Raw genomic sequence first — 19,416 nt, forward strand, 5'->3', positions numbered from 1 at the left:
GGGCAGGCAGGCAGGATGTATTCCCACGCTGGGTCCAGGATCTCCGTGTCCTGTCATGTCCACCTCACTAAACCGTGGAACACCATCCCAAACGGTGAAGTTATTCTGCCCCTCAGTCTACTCCCATGGATATCTCCCTCCCTCCTGGTCTGCCCCCCTCACCCCACGTCTCTGTGCCCCCTCCCTGCCCCTTGTCTGTGTCCTCCTTGCCCCCCCCCAGCCTCTGCAGTCCCTCCCCCAACCCCCTCACGGTGATTACGGTTATTCACCCAGTTGGAGATTGATGGCTGCAGATCTCTTGGTACGTGAGTCAGAGTGACAGAGAGAGAGAGCAGGGGGAGTTGGGTTAATTCCAGGGCTCTTCCCAACAACCAGCACAGGCATGATGGGTGAGCGGCCTCCCGGGTGTCTGCGGTGCTCCCTGAGCCCGGCTTGCTGTCCCTGGTACCCCTGACCCTAGCCACGTGACTTCAGCCCCACTTAGTGTGGAAAGTGGCTGCTTGCCCAGAGCTGAGCTTGGGATGGGGTCAATGCTCGAGTGATCTCCTTCTCCTGGTGTGTGTGTGTGTCTTTGTGATTGTCTCCGTGGACGCCGCCCTGGTCACCTCACTCCCCCCACCCCAGTGTTATCCCCTCTGTTGAGTGTCCATTATCCCACTTTTTTTTTAGTCTGCGAATGTGCTCATTATGAAAGCATCATTTGATCAGAGTGTTGGGTGCAATGAAATAAGCTGAAGCTATTGGACGAGATCCAAATTCCCCCACCCCGCGAATTGGGTATTTCCTGGTTACAGTCACCAACAGCTGACCTCATATTTCACCTGAATTCTCAACGTCCCCTTGTTCTGCCCCTCCCTGGCCAGTGGGAATATTTCACCTGGAGCTGCTCTTTGGAGTGAATGCCTCATCGAACAGACTACTCCACCCATCGGTGCTCTGGCAGCTCCCTGCAGACTGAATCCAGTCAGTGTCATTGCCCTGTTGTGCCCCCCCCCCCCCTCTGTGTGGTAGAAACGTGTTGAGCCCATTTTGTTCTTTAAACTAGCCTGTTGCACAGATTTCATCACCCACCTTATGGGCGAGGTGGGACTAGATTGGGTTGGGATATCTGGTCGGCATGGACGGGTTGGACCGAAGGGTCTGTTTCAGTGCTGTACATCTGTATGACTGCTGACCCAGAGATAGGGGCACTGCCGCCAGGCTTCCCAATCTTCATTGGCAAACGTTTTCCGAATTGCCCCCGTGGTGTATCTCTGGGGCAGATGGTACACGAACCCTGGCCTCCTGCCCCAGAGGCAAGGACGCTACCACTGTGCTAGAAGAGCTCTTTCCTTTAAGTCCAGGCGCCTGATTGGTTGACACTGAGTGGAAGATTGCCTTTATTGTGTCATAACAAAATAAGACTTTTGTCTTCAGTTTATTGCATGGAAGTAACTAGATTGTTAGACCTTGTTGTTAATCCCGCAAGGATATCTGTAGCTACATGGTCATGTCTGCTCTGCAGCCAATGCAAGTTACCAGATTGGGCAGAGCTTGACATTATGTCTCCAGACATTAACTCTTTCAGAAGCATTACTTTTTCCAATATTAGATCATCCCTTAACCTTCTGAAGTCTGGAGAATAAGTGGTAAGTTATCTAATGTCTCTGATAATGTAGCCCCTGAACTCCAGGTATATCCTATGTAAACCTGCATTGAACTCTCTCTCCTGGGTCAACAAATCTTTCCAAAGTTCTCGTTCTCGGCTCTTCTCGCAGTGTCGAAGTGAGGTCTAGACGGTGAATTCCCATTGTTCTCAATCGATGGTTTTAAAATTCTTCCTTCTATTCCTCCCCCACTCCCTTGTATCGCTTGTCCAAACTCTCAAATCTCTCTCTGACCTATACAGTCTGTCCTATTCGTCTTTTCTCATTTAAGTTCAAAATGAAAAAGAACAGTTTTTAAAAAGTAAGACTGGCTCGAAAGCATACAATTTGCTGCTCATGGTGGGCACGTTCGAGCTAGGAGCAAAGTAGGCCACTCAGCCCCTCCAGCCTGTTCCAACGTTTGTGCAGCTGTAGGTTACAGCAATATTTGCCGACGTACTGGAACTAAAGGAGTTGTGCGCATATTGAAGCTTTGATTAGCAATAAGGGTCTATGGACTAATGACCGGTTATCGATGACAAAGGCCATCTGCCTGCCATGTGATTGGTTCTCTAGCATCAAAGGAACAGGGGAGTCGACATTTCAGTTCGATTTCCCCTTGCTCCTCTGATGCTGCCTGACCTGCTGTGCTTTTTCCAACTCCACGCTTTATCGCCTCTGATCCTCTAGCGTCGGCAGTCCTCACTATCTCCAAGTTCTGTGGTAATTGAATACTTTGGGGCTGGGAACAAAAAGCAGAATTTCAGTGTGGTTTTGTGTGACACAGGAATGGTGAGGTGTTTTTTTTTTGGATAAAGTAAAGAGAAAGGTAGATAAAGGAAAACTGTAGATGCCATGTATTTAGATTTCCAAAAGACAGAATTGATAAAATGTTGCATAAAAGCTTAATACATAAAGTAAGAGGTCACAGTGTTGGGATAATATTGGATTGGTTAGAATTGAAACAAAGGAGGGATAACTGGGTCACTTTTGAGGTTCAGTAGGGGGGAGCCAGAGGAGTTTGACCGGGCCCCTCGGGTGGATCAATGACTTGGATGAAAAGTGGGGGAACTTTAAAATCCTGAAGGTACAAAACTAAGCAGGAAAGTGAGTTGCCAAGAGGGTCTCAGCATCAGTAACAAGGGACATCATTTTAAAGTGAAAGGCAGGAGGTTTAGTGGGCATTTGAGGAAGAACTTGGAAGGTGGGTGGGGCATCTGGAATGCCCTGCGTGGGGGAGTAGTTGAGAAGGGAAACTTACCAGCGTCTAAAAGGTACAGCAAACTTCACTTTAACTGGCCCCTTAATCAACTGGCAAAAATTTATATGCTTCCAATACTGGGATGTCAGTGGCACGGTGGCTCAGTGGTTAGCGCTGCTGCCTCACAGCTCCAGGGACCCGGGTTCGATTCCAGCCTCGGGCGACTGTGTGGAGTTTGCACATTCTCCCTGTGTCTGCGTGGGTTTCCTCCCACAGTCCAAAGGTGTACAGGTCAGGGTGAATTGGCCATGGGAAATTGCCTCTAGTGTTCAGGGATGTGTAGGTTAGGTGCATTAGTTCGTGTAAATATTAGGGTAGGGGAATAGGTTTGGGTGGGTTACTCTTCAGAGGGTCGGTGTGGGCTTGTTGGGCTGAAGGGCCAGTTTCCACACTGGAGGGATTCTAAGATCTATTAATGCTGTAAATAAAGTATATCAGTGATGTGCATCCCCCCTGAATTACATTTCTGTTACTCAGTGTGTTTTTTGACATTGATGTTCGGAGGTGTGTTGATGTTTTTTATATATTTTGGAGGGATGTTAATGTCTCGAAGCTTTGCTCTACTGCCTCCCTATCGATTTTTATCCAGAATATTTGATCCTGTTCCCACAGATCTGGTTAATAAACGTTTGCTGTATTTGGATGAGCTCTTGAAATGCTCAAGGCTGTGGCCTAGTGTGGGAAAGTGGGACTCATGAGTTGGTAATATCTTTCGAGCAGTACAGACTCAATGGGCCGAATGTCCTGTTGTGTACTGTATGATTCTCCGATGGTTTCGAACAGGTTGGCCTCCAGCCCACAAGCTCCCTCTATTCGTGCAGCAAGCCACTTATAAGCTAATTTCTTGCTGCTTCAGTTTCTGAGAGGTTTTTATTGATAATGCAGAGACTTATTTATTGTTTAATGTGACTCAGACACCCTGTGTCTTTTACAAACCGCAGGCAGCATCCAAAGAACAAAGAAAATTTACAGCCCTGGAACAGGCCCTTCGGCCCTCCAAACCTGTGCTGATCCAAATCCACTGTCTAAACCTATTGCCCAATTCCTAAGCATCTGTATCCCTCTGCTCCCCACCTACTCATGCATCTGTTCAGACACATCTTAAATGAATCTACCGTGCCTGCCTCTGCTGGCAATGTGTTCCAGACACCTACCACCCTCTGTGTGAAGTACTTGCCGTGTGTATTCCCCTTAAACTTTTCACCTCTCATCTTGAAAGTGTGACCCCTCGTTACTGAATCCTTCACCCTGGGGAAAAAGCTTATCTCTATCCACCCTGTCTATACCCTTCATGATTTTGTAGACCTCAATCAGGTCCCCCCCCCAATCTCCTTTTTCTAATGAAAACAAACCTAACCAACTCAACCTCTCTTCATAGCTAGGAGGTTCACTCAGTTGATCCTGGGGATGCAGGGACTGTCTTATGAAGAGAGGTTGAGTCTATTTGGGCCTGTACTTGTTGGAGTTTAGAATGAGAGGCGACCTTATTGAAGTGTACAAGATTCTGAGGGGGTTTGACAGGGGGGAGATGTGGGGAGGGTGTTTCCCCTCGTGTGGGAGACTCTAGGCCTAGAGGGGCACCATCTCAGAGTAAGGGGCCATCCATTGAAGACCGGGATGGGGAGGAATTTCTTCTGAGGGGGAGTCAATCTGTGCAGCTCTTTGCTGCAGAGGGCTGTCGAGCCCGGGGTATTAAGAATATTCCAGGCTGAGACCGAGGAGACTTTTAATCAGGAAGGGAGATTGAGGAAAAGGCAGGAAAGTAGAGTTAAGGATTATCAGATCATCAGTGATCTCGTTGAATGGCCTACTTTTGCTCCTACGACTAACGGTTTTAAAAGGTTTTTGGCTAAGCTCTGGGGTTAGAGTATGGGAAAGCGGCCAAGAGTGTACCGGAATATTCCGGCTGAGGGGCGTGAATTTACGATTCAGCAGCAGCAGGCCATAGTTGGCATGAGGGGGTTGGGGGGGGGGGGAACGACGCAGGGTTGGTGTTAGACAGACAAAGTAAGGAACTGGCAAGAGCTGGACTTGACGGTGCTGCAGATGGAAGGTCAGGAGATCACAACAGAGTCAAAAATAACACCCAAGGGCTGCTTATGACTGGAACTATTGGGGTCAGGATCTGAACCTTTTTATTTACTGAAGCAGACAAACATTAAAAGTCAATTCGCTTTTTAAAAAGAAAATGTGGAAAATCAAATGTTTTTTTAAGCTACATTTTAAAATAAATTCTTCATTAATAGGATACTGGCTTTGGCTGGGCCCAGTATTTATTGCCTGTCTCTAATTGCCCCTCAAGGTGGGGGCAAGCCGCCATCTTGAACCGCTGCAGTGCCCCTGCTGTGGGTTTACCCACGATTCCATGTGTGTTTTCAGATGACCTCTTTATCTTCTGGAATCTTCTTCCAATTCCTCCCCAGCTGAGGGAAGGCAAGTTCCCGTTGGCTGGAAGGGTTCTCAGTGAGTTACGTGGAAGGTGTCGTGGTCTGTGTGTCAGTGTAAATGATCCACAATTAACGTGATGGTAGTTAGAGGCGGATGGGGGGAATGAGAAAGTGGCTCTCTTAAGGGAACAGTTCTCGATTTAACCCTGTGCTGTCCCTGTCCTGGGAGTGTTTGATGGGGGACAGTGTAGAGAGAGCTTTACTCTGTATTAGATTAGATTACATTACAGTGTAGAAACAGGCCCTTCGGCCCAACAAGTCCACACCGACCCGCCGAAGCACAACCCACCCATACCCCTACATTTACCCCTTACCTAACAATTTAGCGCAGCCAATCCACCCTAACCTGCACATCTTTGGACTGTGGGAGGAAACCGGAGCACCCGGAGGAAACCCACGCAGACACGGGGAGAACGTGCAAACTCCACACAGACAGTCGCCCGAGGCTGGAATCGGACCCAGGTCTCTGGCGCTGTGAGGCAGCAGTGCTAACCACTGTGCCACCGTGCCGCCCACAAAACCTGTGTATCTAACCCTGTGCTGTCCCTGTCCTGGGAGTGTTTGATGGGGACAGTGTAGAGGGAGCTTTACTGTCAGTTTGGAAGGAGTAGAGAGAGCTGAACTCTAATACAGTCCAGTATCTCTGCTCCAAGTGTGTTGACCGATGTTACTAGATTCCTCCAATCGAACATGCTGATCAGTGTACATGGCTGGGGGCACTTAGCAGCATTCCGGAAATTGCATTTCCCATGCCATCCTGTCTGGCCAGCTCTTGGTCTTGCAGATCTGTCTGATATTTTCCCAGTTTGCCACAGTCCACCCCCTCCTTCTGAAGGATTTGCAAAGTCAATTTCTAGTGCCTCACCACCCTCGGTCTTTTATTTTTTCCGGGGTGGATCTCAAAGTTCCCAGGCTGGAGATGTTGTCCTCTGTTTCAGTTTGATCCCTTCCCGTCCGTCCTGCATCTGCTGGGGTGTGTTGGGTAGTCGTGGTGAAGTGCAGAGTATTCCCTCTGGGAGTGGGGGCGGGGGGCGGTCCTGATCTCTCAGGACAGTCAACAAAGCTCTCCATCAAAGTCTTTGTTCATGCTACAGAAATTGCTGTCAAGCTCTGGCACGGTCTGAATCGTACAGACGCCTGCTCAGCCGTTCGGTGACCGGGATCGTACAAACAAAAAGGACAGTGCAAAGCTTCAGTCGGCAATCCGGCAACGTGAGGCATCGCAGTCTGGGATGCGTCACCTGAAGGGGCTAGCGGGAAGTGGATTGAATTGAAAGTTTCCGAAAGGGAGTTGGGTAAAGGCTTGGGAAAGAGGAATTTGCAGTGTTCTGGGATTGAACTCTCTCAGCGTTTTCAAAGATCCAGCATAGGTGTGACAGACTACGCGGCACAGTGGCTCAGTGGTTGGCACTGCTGCCTCACAGTGCCAGGGACCTAGGTTCGATTCCACACTCGGGTGAATGTCTGTGTGGGTTTCCTCCAGGTGCTCCGGTTTCCTCCCACAGCCCAAAGATGGGCAGGTTAGGGTGGATTGGCCATGGGAGATGTTGGGTTACAGGGACATGGTGGGTCTGGGTGGGATGCTGTTCAGAGGGTTGGTGTTGTATTGATGGGCTGAATGGCCTGCTTCCACACTGTAGGGATTCTATGAACTGATGATGAAATGGCATTCCACCTCCTAGTGTTCTGTAAAGATAAATTAGTAGGCTTTTGTGTCTGTTCCTCTTCATTTGTGTTTGATTTGAAACATTTTATAACTAGCGAAAAAAAAGGAGTGAATGCATAGACTGGGTTTGTTTCCCCTGAGGAGGTGGTTGGTTGGGGGGTGGGAGGGAGGAGTTGGATTGAGGTGCCCAAAATTGAGGGATTAGGTAGATTGGGGTTTGTTGGTCAGCATGGACATGGTGGGCCAAAGGGCCTGTTTCTGTGTGGTGTGACTCTGACAGCGCAGCAAACCGGAGGGACTACAGAGGTAAAAACTATACTGAGGTGCTGCATTTTGGGAAAGCAAATCTTAGCATACACTGAATGGTAAGGTCCTAGGGAGTGTTGCTGAACAAAGAGACCTTGGAGTGCAGGTTCATAGCTCCTTGAAAGTGGAGTCGCAGGTAGACAGGATAGTGAAGAAGGTATTTGGTATGCTTTCCTTTATTGGTCAGAGTATTGAGCACAGGAGTTGGGAGGTCATGTTGCAGCTGTACAGGACATTGGTTAGGCCACTGTTGGAATATTGCGTGCAATTCTGGTCTCCTTCCTATCGGAAACATGTTGTGAAACTTGAAAGGGTTCAGAAAAGATTTACAAAGATGTTGCCAGGATTGGAGGATCTGAGCTACAGGGAGAGACTGAACAGGCTGGGGCTGTTTTCCCTGGAGCGTCGGAGGCTGAGGGGTGACCTTATAGAGGTTTACAAAATCGTGAGGGGCGTGGATAGGGTAAATAGACAAAGTCTTTTCCCTGGGGTCGGGGAATCCAGAACCAGAGGGCATGGGTTTAGGGTGAGAGGGGAAAAATAAAGAGACCTAAGGGGCAACTTTTTCTCAGAGTGTTACGTTTATGGAATGAGCTGCCAGAGGAAGTGGTGGAGGCTGGTACAATTGCAACATTTAAAAGGCATCTGGATGGGTATATGAATAGGAAGGGTTTGGAGGGATATGGACCATGTGCTGGCAGGTGGGACTAGATTGGGGTTGGGATATTTGTAGTTTCCAAATGTGGGATATTCTCCACGCCTGAGGCTATTCAGGAGTGCAGGTTGACGGCTGCTTGGTTTTGTGGTACCTCAGACAATGCTGCACCGAGGGGAGTGTTGACTCAAACCTTGGAGTAGGCCTCAAACCCTACGGCTCTCTGACTCTGCGATGGGAGGGCGAGCTGTGGTTGCTAACCCAGCCTGGATTGGAAAGCTGAATATACCCACCATTCCTTGGGCACTGTAGGTCAGCAAGGTTCCCCCACTCCTGGTATTTAATCCCAATGAGGTGGGGGGGGGGGGGTAGATTAGGCAGAGCATGATGCCATAAAATATTCTCACGAATGAAAGCTCTCATGTTTTTCACTGAAATTCCCGTGTTAGTTTATTAGGGTTCATTCAGCTTCCCAGGTCTTTTGCCCCCTTTCTCTCCACGTTATACTCTGTACTCTGTTGCTGGTTTGTTCTGCTTCCTGGATTTTATTGCAAAGTGAAGACTCCAGCTTGTGGTTCAAACAAAGTTCCTCCATGACGTTGGTTTATTTAGTGAGCATTCCTGTCATTCCAGAGGATGGAACAATGACCCTGAACCATTCGGTCAGACTCCCTCTACCCTACGCATCCCCCCCCCCCCCCCCCCCCCCCACCGACTCCATACAGCTTACCTGTGGTTCAAACAGACAGTACCAAAGACTTTGGAGGAAATAAAAACGTTTTCTTTATATAAACGATCTGTTTATATTTTATTCTGTTCATTGGTTGTTTTCTTTTCTTTCCGTCCTTGTAGAGTCTTTCCGATTCAATCACTGATTTTTCTTTTTTCTTTTGATTTATGATTTGGTTTACTGTATTTCCCTCTTTTGTTGCTCATTTTAGATTCCAAGTTGTCCCCATATCTATGGTAATTCTACCACATAGAGATGCACATCTCTCATACAAACAGACCCTTCGACCCAACTCGTCCATGCCGACCAGATATCCTCAACTGATCTATTCCCATTTGCCAGCACTTGGCCCATATCCCTCTAAACCCTTCCTGTTCATATACCCATCCAGAGGCCTTTTAAATGTTGTAATTGTACCAGCCTCCACCACTTCCTCTGGCAGCTCATTCCATACATGCACCACCCTCTGGTTGAAAAAGTTGCCCCTTGGGTCTCTTTTATATCTTTCGCCTCTCACCCGAAACCTATGCCCTCTAGTTCTGGACTCCCCCACCCCAGGGGAAAGACATTGTCTGTTTACCCTATCCATGCCCCTCATGTTTTTTAAACCTCTGTCAGGTGCTACTCACTGCCTGTCACTTTGAACAATACTACTTGGTTTCAGACAGAGGTCGTAAACTTTTAGATTCAAAACACTCTACAGTGTGGAAGCAGGCCATTCGGCCCATCAATGCTCCGAAGAGCATTCCACACCCCCTGTAACCCTGCATTTCCCAAGACTAACCTGCACATACCTGGACACTATATGAGGCAATTTCCCGCAGCCAATTCCCCCACTAACCTACACATCTTTAGACTGTGGGAGGAAACCCACGCAGACACTGGGAGAACATGCAAACTCCACACAGTCGCCCGAGGGTGGAATCGAACCCAGGTCCCTGGTGCTGTGAGGCAGCAGTGTTAACCACTGAGCCACTGAAGGGGTCATAGAGTCATAGAGATGTACCGCATGGGGACAGACCCTTCGGTCCAACCCGTCCATGCCAACCAGATATCCCAACCCAATCTAGTCCCACCTGCCAGCACCCGGCCCATATCCCTCCAAACCCTTCCTATTCATATTCCCATCCAAATGCCTTTTAAATATTGCAATTGTACCAGCCTCCACCACATCCTCTGGCAGCTCATTCCATACACGTACCACCCTCTGCATGAAAATGTTGCCCCTTAGGTCTCTTTTATATCTTTTCCCTCTCACCCTAAACCTATACCCTCTAGTTCTGGACTCCCCCCACCCCAGGGAACAGACTTTGTCTATTTATCCTATCCATGCCCCTCATGATTTTGTAAACCTCTATTGGGTCACCCCTCAGCCTCCGACGCTCCAGGGAAAACAGCCCTGAGTCAGTGGATGGTGCAGGGAAATGGTGTTTGGGGTAGAAGGTCAGCCATTTTGTTGAATAGTGGAGCAGCCTCGAGGGGCTGAGTGGCCCATTTTTGTGTTTCCTACCTGGCAGTCTGCTCCAACGTTGGATTTATTTGTAGGTGCGAGGTGGCAATGGGGGATCAACAGCAGTAGCTCTTGGAAATGGTGGACTGTGTCGCGTGTCATTTCCCCCCGTGGCCTGATGTCTAACTTTTTAGTTTTAAAATTATTTTCTCGTGTAAAGCACCTTGAGCTGAATTTACACAGCGTTCAGATGTTGACGTGTTCACAACCTCTCCTCCTGATTTTTTTTTTTTTTGCTGATGATATCAGGGGCGAGAGAGAGAGAGAGACAGATATCAGGGGAGAACTCTCCAAGCCTTCAACACTATCTCCAAAAATGGAAATATTTGACCTCTCTGCTGTGTTTTGTTTTTTCTGAATGGAGATAAAAGTTACTGAAGTTAATTGCTTCCAATTTAAGCTCTGTCAGCCCAGTGATGATATGCTGTCAGCCTCTGACTCACTGATAAACCATCCGTCTTCCTGCTCCCTGCATCAGCTTGTGAGGCCCACTGCTGTCTGTGTGATAAAACTTCCCACATCCCCAGATAGTGAGTTATGAGCAACACCCAGCACGGAAGCAGACTCTTCGGTCCACCCAATCCATGCCGACTATAACCCCAAACTAAACTTGGCCCATGTTCTCTCCAAACATTTCTTGTTCCTATCCAGATATCTTTTAAATGTTGTAACTGTACCCATATCCACCACTTCCTCTGAAAGTTCGAGCCACTCTCTGTGTAAAAAGATTGTCCCTCAGTTTTTTTTAACAATCTTCCTTCTCTCTCCTTAAAGAATGTGTGTGGTATTAGAGTTATAGAGATGTACAGCACGGAAACAGACCCTTTGGTCCAACCTGTCCACTCTGACCAGATATCCCAACCCAATCAAGTCCCCACCTGCCAGCACCCGGCCCATAGCCCTCCAAACCCTTCCTATTCATATACCCATCCAGATGCCTAGAAATCCCCCACCTAAGGGAAAAGACACTTACCATTCACCTTATCCGTGTCCCTCATGATCTTACAAACCTCTATAAAGGTCACCCCTCAACCTCCTACGCTCCAGGGAAAACAGCCCCAGCCTCTCTTCATAACTCAAACCTTCCATTCCTGGCAACATCCTGGGAAATCTCTTCCAAACCCCCCCCTCCAGTTTAATAATATCCTTCATGTAACAGGGTGACTAGAACTGGACGCAGTACTCCTCACCAATGTCTTGTACAACCTCAACATGACCCCTACACTCAAAGGTCTGAGCAATGAAAGCAAGTATGCTTAAACACCTTCTTGACCACCCTGTAGGTGGTCAAATGTAGGCAGAAGGTCAATGCAGGGAGTGCCACGTAATGGAGCTTCCATTAGTGTAGCCGCCTGTCTCCTGTCACTGCCTCTCCTCTCTTGTCTGTGCCCCGTGCCCCTTGACCCTAGCCTCCCCATCTCAAGGACGCAGTGATGTGATCATCTACCTATGGTGTGATGATTAATTGTTATATGGCACCGCCCAAGGTTGTGATGGCAAAGGAGATTAAAGAGAAGATGGGGATAGGGGCAGCACGGTGGCTCAGTGGTTAGCACTGCTGCCTCACAGCGCCAGAGGCCCGGGTTCGATGCCAGCCTCCGGCAACTGTGCAAACTCCACACAGACAGCCATTCTCCCCGTGTCTGTGCAGGAAAAGGTGGATTGTTCAAAGTTTGTGAGAAGATTTGTAGGTGGATTGGCCATGGGAGATCACCCATGGTGTTCAGGAATGTGTAGGTTAGATGGGTTAGCCATGGGGAATGCAGGGTTATGGGGATAGTATAAGGCGGGAGTGGGGTCCTCTTGATGATTGGTGCAGACTACATGGACCGAATGGCCTCCATCCACACCGTAGGGATTCCATAAACCTGGGTTGTCTTCCTTGGAGCAGAGGGGGAACCTGGTAGAGGTGTATACAATTGAGGGGCATGGACAGGGTGGATAGGAAGTGGCTGTTTGAAAGGTCAATAACAAGGTGAGGTGGGGTGGGTGGGGGGAGCGGTAAAAGATGGGAGGTGTGAGAGAATTTAAGAAAAAAAATATTTAACCAAGAGGACTGGAGGGGAGCGTTCTGGGCCACAGTCCCTTGGAGAGTAGTTGAGGCAGGAAACCTCACAATGTTTAAAAAGGGGGAGCGCTTGAAGTGTCACAGCGTTGAAGGCTTTCGGCCTAGTGTGGGAAAGTAGGGACTAGTGCAGACATAGAGTTGTTATTGTCAGTACAGCGCTGATGGACTGAAGGGCCTCTTCTGTACTATGATTGTATGACCAGATGCCCCACACATGTGTGAAGGTCTTTATGATCCGATCATACTATGACTAGGCTTTACAACGTATTCGCGTTCCCTCCATGTGGTGTCCCATAAAACAGGTTGGCAGCGAGCTATGGTGTCTGCCAATGAATCTCTCTTTGATTTTTGGGGATGTGGAATGCTCTCTGGTCTCCTGAGCCGCACTGCTAATTAATTCTTCTATTCCACTTCCTCCAGCGAGACGAGTATCTGTCAGGCCCGGGCCACGGTCATGCTCTACGATGACGCGAACAAGAAATGGGTCCCGTCGGGTAACGGGCCGCAAGTCTTCAGCCGGGTCCACATCTACCACAACCCGAGCAATAACACCTTCCGCGTGGTGGGCCGCAAAATCCAACAGGACCAGCAGGTACCGAGTGGGCTGAGGGGTCACTTATCAGTGGGCCTCCGAAAGGAAAATCAGTGGGGCGTTCTAATCCTGTCGGGTTAAGCCCCCAACCAATGCCAACGCTTTTGGATTCTGGTGCGATTTGCTTGGCTTATTTTTCTGAGCCAAGCTTGCAAATGTTTTGATGCTGGGACCAATCAGCTCTAAGCAGATGGGAATATATGTTGTACCCTTTTTTATTTAAATTAAGCAAGTGGGAGGGACAATAATTCCCTACTGCAATCTCTACCACAATGCCTCGGCCAATCGCAGTTGACTTAACAACCGATCAGTAATTTTCATTCACCTGCAGAATAAATTGTTGTTCCCTTTTGTGAAATTTTGGCAAGCTTGGAGACATGGGGTAGAAATTCGACAGTGGTGGGATTCACAGGCAGCTCCTTCATTTCAAGGGGAACTGACAGAAAGAGTTGAATTGTTGTCAGAGTGGAGGATTCACAGGCTTTGGGCAAATGTGGGGAGGAAGGCAAGAACGAGGTTAGTCCGGTTGATGGAGCGAATAGCCTTTGTGCTAAAACGTACTGCACCCACATTGGGGTGGGGGTGGGGGAATTTCTTGACTCCGAGTGGGAATTGCAGGAAGATGACGTTTTGGGGGCTTGAGGGGAAATAGCAATGGCTGACCTGTACACTATCTGTCCTTAAGACCATAAGACATAGGAGTGGAAGTAAGGCCATTCGGCCCATCGAGTCCACTCCGCCATTCAATCATGGCTGATGCGCATTTCAGCTCCACTTACCAGCGTTCTCCCCGTAACCCTTAATTCCTCTAGACAACAAGAATCTATCAATCTCAGCCTTGAAGACATTTAGCGTCCCGGCTTCCCGTTTTCTCTCCTCGCCTCGTTTTCTCTCCTCGCCTCGTTTTCTCTCCTCGCCTCGTTTTCTCTCCTCGCCTCGTTTTCTCTCCTCGCCTCGTTTTCTCTCCTCGCCTCGTTTTCTCTCCTCGCCTCGTTTTCTCTCCTCGCCTCGTTTTCTCTCCTCGCCTCGTTTTCTCTCCTCGCCTCGTTTTCTCTCCTCGCCTCGTTTTCTCTCCTCGCCTCGTTTTCTCTCCTCGCCTCGTTTTCTCTCCTCGCCTCGTTTTCTCTCCTCGCCTCGTTTTCTCTCCTCGCCTCGTTTTCTCTCCTCGCCTCGTTTTCTCTCCTCGCCTCGTTTTCTCTCCTCGCCTCGTTTTCTCTCCTCGCCTCGTTTTCTCTCCTCGCCTCGTTTTCTCTCCTCGCCTCGTTTTCTCTCCTCGCCTCGTTTTCTCTCCTCGCCTCGTTTTCTCTCCTCGCCTCGTTTTCTCTCCTCGCCTCGTTTTCTCTCCTCGCCTCGTTTTCTCTCCTCGCCTCGTTTTCTCTCCTCGCCTCGTTTTCTCTCCTCGCCTCGTTTTCTCTCCTCGCCTCGTTTTCTCTCCTCGCCTCGTTTTCTCTCCTCGCCTCGTTTTCTCTCCTCGCCTCGTTTTCTCTCCTCGCCTCGTTTTCTCTCCTCGCCTCGTTTTCTCTCCTCGCCTCGTTTTCTCTCCTCGCCTCGTTTTCTCTCCTCGCCTCGTTTTCTCTCCTCGCCTCGTTTTCTCTCCTCGCCTCGTTTTCTCTCCTCGCCTCGTTTTCTCTCCTCGCCTCGTTTTCTCTCCTCGCCTCGTTTTCTCTCCTCGCCTCGTTTTCTCTCCTCGCCTCGTTTTCTCTCCTCGCCTCGTTTTCTCTCCTCGCCTCGTTTTCTCTCCTCGCCTCGTTTCCTCTCCTCGCCTCGTTTTCTCTCCTCGCCTCGTTTTCTCCCCTCGCCTCGTTTTCTCCCCTCGCCTCGTTTTCTCCCCTCGCCTCGTTTTCTCCCCTCGCCTCGTTTTCTCTCCTCGCCTCGTTTTCTCCCTCAGGTGTCCAGAGCGGTTTTGGGAAGAGGTCTCTGTGGAGTAAGGTTCTTTTGAGTTGTACATCAGGTGTTAGGGTGGGTGGTGATGAACCCTGCGACCTACGTTTGGGAACACATAAGTGACACACACCCCTTCTAACTAAACTCACCCCCACAGCCTCACCACCCCACTATCGGCTAACCTGCTTCCTTGTTGACTGCCAGGTTGTGATAAACTGCCCCATTGTCAAGGGCCTGAAGTATAACCAGGCCACCGCTAGCTTCCATCAGTGGAGGGACATGCGCCAGGTCTGGGGCCTGAACTTCGGGAGCAAGGAGGACGCCATGCTATTCGCCAATGGGATGCATCACGCCCTGGAGGTGCTCGAAGGCACGGCGAGTGTGGGTAGGTGTAACGTTACTTCGCTGGTGATGGAGCCCTCCCGGTGGGAGGCTGTAGTGTGGCGGGGGGAGGGGGGGGGCGAGCAGATAGAGACGGTCGGGAGGAAAGGCAAGTGGAGTGTTGGCCTTTATTTCAAAGGGAATGGAGTGCAGGATGGGAGTGAGGAGCCTGTGGAACTCCCTGGCACAGAAGGCAGGTGAGGCCAATGCGCTTAATGTTTTCAAAAACAAGCTGGATCTAGTTCTCCAGGTGTAAAAGGATCGAAGGGAAACCGGGCACTGAGTTGGATGGTCAGCCCACAATCCTCTTGAAAGGGGCAGCAGGCCCGAAGGGCCAAATGGCCGCCTTCCCTTGCTTCCAGTTTCTGTGGGTTCTACAAAAGCAGGGAGCTTTTGGGGGATAAAAAGACTATCGGGGGCCTAAGTCAGACCACAGCCAGAATACTGTGAAAGGTCTTGGGGCCCTTTATCCAAGGGAAGATATCCCAGCATCGGAGGCGGTCCAGAGAAGGTTCGCTCGGCTGATCCCGGGGATGGAAGGAGCGTCTTGGGAGGAGAGGGGAGTAGGTCGGGCCTGTCCTCATTGGGGTTTAGGAGAATGAGAGCCGCTGGAAATGTGTTGCTGGAAAAGCGCAGCAGGTCAGGCAGCATCCAGGGAACAGGAGAATCGACGTTTCGGGCATAAGCCCTTCTTCAGGCGACCTTATTGAAACGGAGAATTGTGTGGGAGACTCTAGGATCACAGGGGCAGTATCTCAGAACAGGATCATTAGGAATGTAGAAACTAGGAGCAGGAGTAGGCCATTCGGCCCTTCGAGCCTGCTCCACCAGTCATTATGATCATCCAACTCAGTCCCCTATTCCCACTTTCTCGCCTTGAGCCCTAAGATCGATATCTAACATCTTTGCCCGTTGAAGACAGAGACAGGTTAGGAATATCTTCAGTCCGAGGGGAGTCAGTCTGTGGAGTTCTTTACCGCAGAGGGCTGTCGAGGCCGGGACATCGGGATATCCAAGGCTGAGGGAGACTTTTAATGGGGAAGGGAACCGAGGGTTGTGGGGAAGAGGAAGAAAGCAAGGTGGCAATGAGGGTTAACCTATCAGCCACGATCTTATTGAATGCCAGAGTACACTTGATGGGCTGAATGGCCTACATCTGCTCCTATGTCTTGAGCCCCATGCCCTTGAGAAGTTGAAGTGATCAAACATTGTGTTGCACTATGGAGTCATACAGCACAGAAACAGGCCCTTCAGCCCAACTTGTCCATGCCAGCCAGGTATCCTAAATTAATCTAGTCCCATTTGTCAGCACTTGGCCCATATCCCTTTTAAACCCTCCCTATTCAGATGCCTTTTAAATGTAACTGTACCTGCGTCTACCACCACCTCTTGCAGCTCATTCTACACACAAACCAGGCCCTGCCTGAAAAAGTTGCCACTTGGCTCCCTTTTTAAAATCTTTCCCCTCTCATCTTTTAAAGCTATGTTCTGTAGTTTTGGTCTCCCCTACCCTGGGGAAAAGACCATCATCATTCACCTCGCAGAAGACAGCGTGAGGAGAGTTTGGAGGGAACTGAGGAAGTTGACAGATGAACCCTGCATCATCCCCCTCGTTTAATTTAATTGAATTTGATTTATTATTGTCCCGTGTACCGATACGGTGAAGCGTATTGTTTTGCATGCTATCCAGATAAGTCCCACCTTATACAAGTCCATAGAACACAATGCAGAAAATGCTAATTAAAATCGGGAAAAAATGCGAATGCTGTAAGTAAAAACAGAAATTGCTGGAAAAGCTCAGCAGGTCTAGCAGCACCTGTGGAGAGAAATTAGAGTTAACACTTCAGATCGAGTGTCCTGTTCTCAAAATCTCTGTTTGGTTTGTGTGACCCTGCCTTCTCTCCTGTACAGGAACTGCTGCCCCACGGCCGGTGAACAATGGACCAAGTGCGGAGGAGTTGGAACAGCAGAGGAGGTGAGGCTGATTTGGAGCCGATTTCTAAGAAATCCCAAGGCCCCGGGCTGGGGGGAGGGGTTGGGCAAGGCCTGGTGGGGCAGGCCCTGAGCTCGGGGGTGGGGGGTGGGGGAGCCTGGTGGGGACAGGCCACCGGGAAAGGCTCTGGGGCAAGGCCTGGTGGGGAAGGATCTACACCACACCGGATGGCAATTCCAGCAATGTCTTCCTTTCTCTCACTCGCTCCCTCTCGTTCACTCTCCCCTTTTATTAAAATTTCGGGATTAATCCGGATTTCAGACCCTGCAATCTAATCTTCTGGAGAGTGCACTGTCAGTGCTGAATGGCTGCGTGGCATCTAATCTGGTTAGATCCCGACCTCTCACTCTGCGTTCCAATTATCTGAATGCCCCCGGTGCTCCTGAAAGCAAAGTCCCTTGCAGCAGGGGGTGTGGTAACATTTCTTCTGTCTCTGGAACGGAGTCTGAAACTTGGCAATCATACTTGGCTTTATGATCACGGTCCGTGAGGGGGAAGAAAGAGTTAACAGAACCTCCTGAGAGCCCTGAGTTGTGTTCACTGTGTCTGTTCCTTTAAACACTCTCTAGAAGCTCGGACTTTTCTCTCTGAAGAGAAGGAGGAAGAGAGGAGACCTGATCGAGGTGTACAAGATAATGAAAGGAATAGATAGTCAATAGCCAGAGACTTTTCCCCAGGGCAGGATTGACTGGTACGAGAAGTCATAGTTTGAAGATATTAGGAGGAAGGTTATAGAGGAGATGTCAGAGGTAGGTTCTTTACGCAGAGAGCTGTGAATGTATGGAATGCGTTGCCAGCTGTGGTGGTGGAAGCAGAGTCATTCGGGACATTTAAGCGACTGCTGGACATGCAGATGGATAGCAGTGAGTTGAGGGGCGCGTAGGTTAAGTTACTATATTTTACATTACAACATCGTGGGCCAAAGGGGCTGTTTTGTGCTGTACTTTTCTATGTTCTATGCTGCACCATGCTGTGTCCCTAATTGCCCCCTTGGGGGGGGAGCTGCCTTCTGGAGCCACTGCAGTCCATCTACTGTAGGTAGACCCACAATGCCCTGAGGGAGAGTATTCCAGGATTTTGCCGGTGGCTCAGTGGTTAGCTCTGCTGCCTCACAGCGCCAGGGACCTGGGTTCAGTTCCGACCTCGGGCAACTGTCTGTGTGGAGTTTGCACATTCTCCCCGTGTCTGCGTGGGTTTGCTCCGGTTTCCTCCCACAATCCAAAGGTGTGCAGGTCAGGGTGGATTGGCCAGGCTAAATTGCCCGTAGTGTAAGGTGTATCATTCAGGGGAATGGGTCTGGGTGGGTTGCTCTTCAGCGCTTTGGTGTAGACTTGTTGGGCCGAAGGGCCTGTTTCCACACTGTAGACCATCTAATCTAAGGGAATAGTCTACAAGATGCACTGCAGAGATTCACCAAAGGTCCTCTGGCAGCACCTTCCAAACCCACGGCCACTTCCATGTAGAAGGACAAAGGCAGCGGACACTTGGGAACACCACCCCCTGCAAGTTCCCCTCCACTCACCACCCTGACTTGGAAATACATCACTGTTCCCTCAGTAGGCCAAAATGCTGGAATTCCGCCACGAATAGCATTGTGGGTCAAACGTCTCCAGCCAGAGAGTGGGGAATCTATGGAACCCATTGCCACGGAAGGCTGTGTAGAGGTCAGGTCATTGAGTGTATTTAAGACAGAGACAGGTTCTTGGGTATCAAGAGTCATGGGGAGAAAGTGGGAGAGTGGGGTTGAGAAACGTATCAGTCAATTTGTGTGTGGAGTCTGAGGAGGTAGGGGAAGCCCTAAATGAGTTTTTTTGCTTCTGTCTTTACGAAAGAAACGAACTTTGTAGTGAATGAAACCTTTGAAGAGCAGGTGTGCATGCTGGAATGGATAGAGGTAGAGGAAGCTGATGTGCTGAAAATTTTATCAAACATTAAGATTGACAAGTCGCCAGGCCCGGACCAGATTTGTCCTCGGCTGCTTTGGGAAACGAGAAATGCAATTGCTTCGCCACCTTGCGTACCTGAGGACTTGAGAGAAGCAAATGTAATTCCTCCCTTCAAGAAGGGAAATAGGGAAATCCCCGGCAATTACAGACCAGTAAGTCTCACGTCTGTCGTCTTTAAGGTGTTAGGAAGGATTCGGAGGGATAGGATTTATGACCATCTGGAAGAGCATGGCTTGATTAAATGCAGTCAACACGGCTTTGTGAGGGGCAAGTCATGCCTAGTTCTTTGAAGCGAGTTCTTTGAAGATGTGACTAGAAAAGTTGATGAGGGTCGAGCTGTGGATGTGGTGTA

General features: G+C 49.5%; 1 protein-coding gene across 1 annotated transcript in view; it reads left to right on the plus strand.

Annotated features, from left to right (window-relative positions):
* Positions 1 to 19,416, plus strand: part of vaspb (vasodilator stimulated phosphoprotein b) — a 57,999-nt gene that overhangs the window by 33,338 nt on the left and 5,245 nt on the right. Inside the window, exons 2-4 of the mRNA XM_043680852.1 lie at positions 12,689 to 12,860; positions 14,949 to 15,129; positions 17,037 to 17,100. Coding sequence (XP_043536787.1) covers positions 12,689 to 12,860; positions 14,949 to 15,129; positions 17,037 to 17,100 — 417 coding nt within the window. The remainder of the gene's footprint in view (positions 1 to 12,688; positions 12,861 to 14,948; positions 15,130 to 17,036; positions 17,101 to 19,416) is intronic.

This window comes from Chiloscyllium plagiosum, chromosome 41 (assembly GCF_004010195.1).
Source record: "Chiloscyllium plagiosum isolate BGI_BamShark_2017 chromosome 41, ASM401019v2, whole genome shotgun sequence".
In the NCBI taxonomy this organism is placed as follows: Eukaryota; Metazoa; Chordata; class Chondrichthyes; order Orectolobiformes; family Hemiscylliidae; genus Chiloscyllium; species Chiloscyllium plagiosum.